Raw genomic sequence first — 8,151 nt, 5'->3', positions numbered from 1 at the left:
CTAGAGATCCTGGTTCGAATCCAGGCTCTGTCGCAGCCGGCCGCGACTGGGAGACTCATGGGCGGCGCACAATTGGCCCAGCGTCGTCCAGGGTAGGGGAGGGAATGGCCGGCAGGGATGTAGCTCAGTTGATAGAGCATGGCGTTTGCAACGCCAGGGTTGTGGGTTCGATTCCCACGGGGGGCCAGTATAAAAAAAATAATATGTATTCACTAACTGTATGTCGCTCTGGATAAGAGCGTCTGCTAAATGACTAAAATGTAAATGTAAAATGCAATTAAGGTTAAGTGCCTTGCTCAAGGGCACATCGACAGATTTTTCACCTAGTCGCCTCGGGGATTAGAACCAGAGACCTTTCGGTTACTGGCACAACGCTCTTAACCACTAAGCTACCTGCCTCCCCTTGGTACCCCCCCAAATGAAAAAATGACAACATAAATACAAATATGGACACAAAAAAACCATACCATACTTATTGGAGGTGCAAAGATGTACGTAAAATACCAAATGTGTGTCCAGTGAGTCCAGTCTGCATTAAGTAGCTTTCCTACTAGCAACCAAACCATTCACCCAACCATTACTGATCTGTGTCTCTGTCTCTGTCCACTGCCTCCCCAAAATGTAGATTAGGGGTAACCAATGTTATCTAATCTAACCTGTCTAGGTGAGTGAGATTGCCTAGCAGTAGCAGTGATGTCTCAACTGTACTACCGGAGGACAGACAACTCCTCCTACAGGGACCGGATCCCTCTGAGGATTGTCAGGGCCGAGTCTGAACTGTCTGGCCTGGAGAGGAACTACCTGGGAGCAGTGGAGAAAGGAGACTATGCCTCAGTCAAACAGGCTCTAGAGGTAGGGATGCAGGGAGGAGAGGGAGGGATGAGGGAGGAAGGGTGGAGGGAGGTAGAAAGAGGTGGAGAGAGGGAGGAAGGGAGCGGGGGAGAAGGGAGGGAGGAGAAAGCATACTATACCTCCGTCAAACAAGCTCTAGAGGTAGGGAGGGAGGAGGGGAGAGGGAGGGAGGGAGGAGGGAGGGAGGGAGGGAATGGAAGGGAAGGGAGGGAGGAATGGAGGGAGGGAGAGGGACAGGAAGAGGGAGGGAGGGAGAGAGACAGGAAGAGGGAGGGAGGGAGGGAGGGAGGAGGGAGGGAGGGAGGGAGGGAGGGAATGGAAGGGAGGGAATGGAAGGGAATGGAAGGGAAGGGAGGGAGGAATGGAGGGAGGGAGAGAGACAGGAAGAGGGAGGGAGGGAGGGGAAGGGAAGGGAAGGGAAGGGAAGGGAAGGGGAAGGGAAGGGAAGGGAAGGGAAGGGAAGGGAAGGGAAGGGAAGGGAAGGGAAGGGAAGGGAAGGGAAGGGAAGGGAAGGGAAGGGAAGGGAGAGAGTGGGAATGGAAGGGAAAGGAGGGAGAAATGGAGGGAGGGAGAGAGACGGGAAGAGGGAGGGAGGGAGGGGGCGGGAGGGCGGGAGGGAGGGATACCATAAAACTAAATAATAATCCGTTGTCATTCCCCCTCCCGCCTGTAGGAGGCAGAGATCTACTTCCGGATCAACATTAACTGTATAGACCCGTTGGGCCGCACAGCTCTGCTGATCGCTATAGAGAATGAGAACCTGGAGATTATTGAGCTGCTGCTCACCTATAACGTGTGTGTCGGTGACGCTCTGCTACACGCCATCCGTAAAGAGGTGGTGGGGGCCGTGGAACTGCTGCTCAACCACAAGAAGCCCAGCGGGGAGAAACAGGTAGGACAGTTACAGGGTGCTTCCCAAATGGCACCCTGTTGTTGAGTGTTGGCTATGGTCACTTGGTGGAGGGGTGACTAGCCTACATTCACCTGCATACAGCACAGCACACTGTCCTTTTGTTATCACATACCAATAGGCTATCTGCTTTACAATCAGATTGGTCTTGAAAAAGGCCTTAGACCTGACATGTTGACATAGAACAGTCTCTACTATATGCCCTCTTCTTGTGTTTCCTATGCATTACACTACACCATGCCCTCCCAGGCACATACTCATTCCTACTGTATAAGGATTACTTCAACCATATTTAATTTTTAAGGGGATAGATCAGCTATGAAATTAGCAGATTTAAGTCTATCAAATAACATTACTTGCAACATTTCTAATCCCCCTTTTTTTTTTTTAAATATAATGCCCCTACCCCCCTATCCCCTGGTTGGAGGACTCGGTGGAAAATTAAACCCTAACTTTCAACTGAGAGCTACAAGGACAAAATGTTAATGTACAATTTAGAAATGTTTCTCCATGCTATTACACACTGGATATTTGAACCATATAATGTTTGTGAATTACATATTCTTCCTCCTCACATCTCTTGCTTCTGCACATAATTCCTTTTCACTTATTTCTCTGTATGTGTTGGTCTACTCTAATTAACTGGTTCTCTCAGAACAGCAGTGAGATATGCTACTATGGGCAATTTACACATTTTCCACATACACTTGCACTCTGGATATTTGAACCATAATTCTTACAGTATAATTGCCTCTTCACTTCCCTCTGTGTTGATCTTGGTTGCATCCCAAAATGGCACCCTATTCCATATTTAGTGCACACTACCCTATAGTCCCTTATCAAAATTAGTGCTCTATATAGGGAAAAGGGTGCCATTGAGACTTGAGCCATGAACAGGTGAACAGAGGTACGCTAAAACAGACAGGGGCTCCCTGAGGTCTGAAAGAGAAAGTTTTACTCTGCTAATCGCTTTATTTAAATCACAGCTGATCCACTAGACTAGATCGTCCTCACCACATCTCCTAGCCCTCCTGTGATTTCTCTATTTACAGTCTGTTCATTTATACACTCTCTTAGTGATATGTTAATCATCTGATTTACATTTCTGTTGATCACTATAGCAAATGAGTCAATAGGCAGGTACTGTCTTTCATCTGTATAGGCTACTGATTCGTGTATACAGTGATATATCTGTAGCCTATTGACAACATCTTATTATGTGAAACTGTGAAAAGGTTACATGTTCTTACCGGTCCTAAGGGCAGGCAGGCAGTCCTCTGTAGCTCAATTGGTAGAGCATGGTGCTTGTAACGCCAAGGTTGTGGGTTCGATCCCCGGGGCCACCCATACGTAAAAATGTATGCACACGTGACTGTAAGTCGCTTTGGATAAAAGCGTCTGCTAAATGGCATATTATAAACATTTATCAAAGTAACGGTAGTGATGGCAGAATAAATAAACATGTTGGGAAGATAGGCAAAAACAAACAAACTAGGAACAAAAATAAGCCTAGTGGTTAAGAGCCTTGGGACAGTAACCAAAAGGTCACTGGTTCAAATCCCTGAGCCGACTAGGTCAAAAATCTGTCTGTGCCCTTGAGCAAGGCGCTTAACCCCAATTGCTCCTGTAAGTCGCTCTGGAGTGTCTACAAAAATGTAATCAAAATCAAACTGAACTTTCCTACTGGCATTAGGAAACAAGCTGTGGGTACTATGACAACAAAATGGGCCTACAGCCTACACACATATGGACACACTCCCCATCAGAACTTACAGAACACTGGCAAAGCCACCTGTGAGGGAGCTCAAGGTACTTCTATTTGGCAGTGTTCTGTATGCTCTGAAGGGGAGAGTACACATATGTGGGTGGGGAGCGAGGGAGCTCCAAGAAGCGGCAACACACAAAGACATACTCAAAGCATTAGAAATAAATGCACAAACTGAAGGAAAATGTCTTGACTCGAATTACACAGATAATTGGGCACTTGCGAACAAGTATTAAGCAGCTGTGCACGTTTTTAAAACAGTAACAATATTGTCATGTCATAATTAGACCTAACTCAAGAGCGCACAAGTGAGAGTGGGGCTGTGGCCATCATAGAAACGACCAGGCAACATTTCCCCCAACAAATTATACAATATCTTGAATTATGATATTAGGCTATTTAATCTTGAAAAAATAAATGTTAGTGTGACTATTACTCTCGTTTGCAGATGGCCAAAAATACAACATGAAATGTAACCGGAAGACATACACAGTCCTGAAATGCATACAAATGTATCAAGTTACAGCATGCATTATCAAGGTTACATATATGTTTTAGCTAGTTTTAAAACAAAGGACAGAAATAGAACAGAATACAGTAGGTCTGACACAGAAACACACACACACACACACACACACACACACACACACACACACACACACACACACACACACACGCACACACACACACCATTACAGAGAAAGTCTATGGGGGCTGAACACTTCTCAAACACATTTTCAAAGACGTCAAAGAAAACTCCCACAGCACCAGAGCTGCTCTGAAACTCTTTGGATTTAAATCTTTTCATATAACAACTGAGGCCCTTTTCAGTAGATGGACAAGAAAGCATAGAGCCACCCATGCGGTTAGCTATAGAGGACAATGTCTAGATACACCATACTGTATTACATCTGAATTAACATTATGTCCCTCCATCAGATGGAGAGAGAGAGAGAGAGAGAGAGAGCGAGAGAGAGAGAGAGAGAGAGAGAGAGAGAGAGAGAGAGAGAGAGAGAGAGAGAGAGAGAGAGAGGAGTGTAATAGAAGAGTGTATTTGCACCCTCTCATCTTTCTATCAGAGGAGACCGTGGCATCTCTCTACTGTATCTCCACCTCTCTTTCTCCATCTCTTCTGAGGGAGATTAGAGATAGTGATAATAAGGTCAGACTCCATCTCAACAGCATGACCTAACTGGCAGTGATGCTAGTCATTGTTTCAACATTACATTGTTATGCAAACACGTCATCTGGACCACACACGAATGCACGCACACCATCAGGAGCATCAGGAATCAATGACAAGAAGACCTGTGGTTCTGAGTTGTTGTGATAAAGGGAACAGTAATGTAATCCTGTTAGCTAGTATTTCCTCATACTGTAAGTGAAGTGGTCACTCAAGTGCCTCTTCCTTATCATCTCCTCCCAGAGGCAGACCAATTAGACTGTGGTTGCATCACAAATGGCACCCTATACCCTATATAGTACACTACTTTTGACCAGAGCCCTATGATGGTGCCATTTGGGACGCACTTTAAATGATTCGACCCTGTCAATCAATCAATCAAATTGATTTATAAAGCAGATGTCACAAAGTGCTTTTACAGAAACCCAGATGAAAACCTCAAAGAGCAAGCAATACAGATATGTAGAAGCATGGTGGCTAGGAAAAACTCCCTAGAAAGGTAGGAACCTAGGAAGAAACCTCTGAGGGGTGGCCAGTCCTCTTCTGGCTGTGTCCGGTGGAGATTATAAGAGTACATGGTCATTAAGGCCAGATCATTCTTCAAGATGTTCAAATGTTCATAGATGACCAGCAGGGACAAATAATAATCACAGTGGTTATAGAGGGTGCAACAGATCAGCACCTCAGGAATGAATGTCAGTTGGCTTTTCATAGCTGAGCATTCAGAGGTTAAGACAGAAGGTGCGGTAGAGAGAGAGAGAGGGAGAGGGAGAGAAAAGGTAGCACGTCCAGTGAGCAGGTCAGGGTTCCATAGCTGCAGGCAGAACAGCAGAAACTGGATCAGCAGCACGACCAGGTGGACTGGGGACGGGGACAGCCAGGAGTCGTCAAGCCAGGTAGTCCTGAGACATTGTCCTAGGGCTCAGGTCCTCCGGGAGGAGAGAGAGAGCGAAAGAGAGATGGAAGAATTAGAGGGAGCATACATTATTTAAGATCACAAAGGACACCAGATAAGACAGGAGAATTACACAAGATAGGACAGACTGACCCTAGCCCCCTTGCACATAGACTACTGCAGCATAGATACTGGAGACTGAGACAGGGGCGGGGGTGCCGGGGGACACTGTGGCCGCGTCCGACGATACCCCGGGTCAGGGCTAACCAGGCAGGATATAACCCCACCCACTTTGCCAAAGCACAGCCCCCACACTACCAGAGGGATATCAACAGACTACCAATTTATTACCCTGAGACAAGGTGGAATATAGCCCACGAAGATCTCCCTTACCGCAAAGAACTCCCTTACCACAAGAGCCCGAGGGGGCGCAAAACCGGACAGGAAGATCACGTCAGTGACTCAACCCACTCAAGTCGAGTATAGCGATATTCAATGTGATGCACCCCTTCTAGGGACGGCATGGGAGAGCACTAGCAAGCCAGTGACTCATAGGGTCAGAGGCAGAGAATCCCAGTGGAGAGGGGGAGCCAGCCAGGCATAGACAGGAAGGGTGGTTCGTCACTCCAGTGCCTTGCCATTCACATTCGCACCCCTGGGCCAGACATTACTCAATCATAGGACCTACTGAAGAGATGAGTCTTCAGTAAAGACTTAAAGGTTGAGAACTAGTCTGTGTCTCTCACATGGATCAGCAGACCATTCAATAAAAATGTAGATCTATAGGAGAAAGCCCTGCCTCCAGCTGTTAGCTTAGAAATTCAAGGAAAAATAAAGAGGCCTGTGTCTTGTGACTGTAGCGTACGTGTAGGTATGTATGTCAGGACCATATTGGAGAGATAGGTAGGAGCAAGTCCATGTAATGCTTTGTAGGTTATCAGTAAAACCTTGAAATCAGCCCTAGCCTTAACAGGAAGCCAGAGGCTAGCGCTGGAGTAATATGATATTCTTTGGGGGGTTCTAGTCAAGATTCTAGCAGCCGTATTTAACAATAGCAGAAGTTTGTTTAGTGCTTTATCTGGGTAGCCAGAGAGTAGAGCACTGCAGTAGTCTAATCTTGAAGTGACAAAAGCATGGATTAGCTTTTCGGCACATTTTTGGACAAAACGTTTCAGATTTTTGCAATGATACGAAGATGAAAAAAAGCTGCTCTTGAAATATTAGTCAAAAGAGAGATCAGGGTACAGAGTAACACCAAGATCCTTCACAGTTTTATTTGAGACGATTGTAAAACCATTGAGATTAATTGTCATATCAAACAGCAGATCTCTTTGTTTCTTGGGACCTATAACTAGCATCTCTGTTTTGTCAGAGTTTAAAAGTAAAGGATGTGCTGCCATCCACTTCCTTATGTCTGAAACACAGTCTTCCAGGGTAGGCCATTTTTGGGGCTTCTCCATGTTTCATCGAAATGTACAGCTGTCTGTCGTCTGCATAGCAGTGAATGTTGACATTGTGTGTAAAAAGGTAGAGTATATATAGTGAAAACAATAGTGGTCCTAAAACAGATCCTCGCGCAGCTGGGCCTCTGTAATAGAGCAGCTGGGCCTCTGTAATCAACAAACACACACACACACAGACACTCACACACACACACACACAGCTTATCCTCAAGTAAAACCTAAACCATGTAGCTCTATTGAATTGGTTCATAAAGGAAACACTATGGTATTGATATTGATAATACCTACGATGTTGTTATGAATTCAGTTTTGTCCAATTCATTTTTCCTTCCTCAATCGATATCTGGATTGAACACATCTTTTGTCTCTTGCCCATCATAATCCCTATCTGACTATAACCCATATTTATCTCTTCCCCGCCCTCTCTCCAGGTTCCTCCCATCCTATTGGACAAGCAGTTCTCTGACTTCACTCCTGACATCACACCCATCATCCTGGCAGCTCACACCAACAACTATGAGATCATCAAACTGCTGGTGCAGAAGGGGGTGTCCGTGCCCCAGCCACATGAGGTGGGTCTGAATCAGGATATATGCTACACTATGGTGTAGCACTATGGTAAATGATAAAGTACTACATGCTACGGTATGATATAGTATGTAATGTAGTACAGTACAATAGTCACAGCAGGCTACACTACACTATACAGTATGATACAATAGTAGAGTACAGTATGATAGTTACAATACTGCCCTCCCTCCACTAACTCTCCAGTACCGGTGTGTGTTCCAGGTGCGCTGTAACTGCATGGAGTGTGTGTCCAGCTCTGATGTGGATAGTCTGCGTCACTCCCGCTCTCGTCTCAACATCTACAAGGCCCTTGCCAGCCCATCACTCGTGGCCCTCTCCAGTGAAGACCCTTTCCTCACAGCCTTCCAGCTCTCCTGGGAACTACAGGAGCTCAGCAAGGTGGGGTTTTTAACAGCTATTTGCTAAGTTTATTAAATTAAATTAAATTGAGCTGGAGGATGAGTTTGAGTCAAAGAAGAGTGAGGAGTTGTCTCAGCAGTGTACTTTATAAGC

At 45.7% G+C, this 8,151-nt stretch overlaps 1 protein-coding gene across 1 annotated transcript in view; it reads left to right on the top strand.

Annotated features, from left to right (window-relative positions):
- Nucleotides 1-684: 684 nt before the first annotated feature.
- The window catches only part of LOC121568367 (short transient receptor potential channel 4), a 30,502-nt gene continuing 23,035 nt past the window's right edge, over nucleotides 685-8,151 (top strand). Inside the window, exons 1-4 of the mRNA XM_045216825.1 lie at nucleotides 685-852; nucleotides 1,526-1,744; nucleotides 7,500-7,640; nucleotides 7,861-8,037. Coding sequence (XP_045072760.1) covers nucleotides 694-852; nucleotides 1,526-1,744; nucleotides 7,500-7,640; nucleotides 7,861-8,037 — 696 coding nt within the window. The 5' untranslated portion in view covers nucleotides 685-693. The remainder of the gene's footprint in view (nucleotides 853-1,525; nucleotides 1,745-7,499; nucleotides 7,641-7,860; nucleotides 8,038-8,151) is intronic.

Source organism: Coregonus clupeaformis, chromosome 6, assembly GCF_020615455.1.
Source record: "Coregonus clupeaformis isolate EN_2021a chromosome 6, ASM2061545v1, whole genome shotgun sequence".
In the NCBI taxonomy this organism is placed as follows: Eukaryota; Metazoa; Chordata; class Actinopteri; order Salmoniformes; family Salmonidae; genus Coregonus; species Coregonus clupeaformis.
This window is presented reverse-complemented; position numbering and strand designations above follow the sequence as displayed.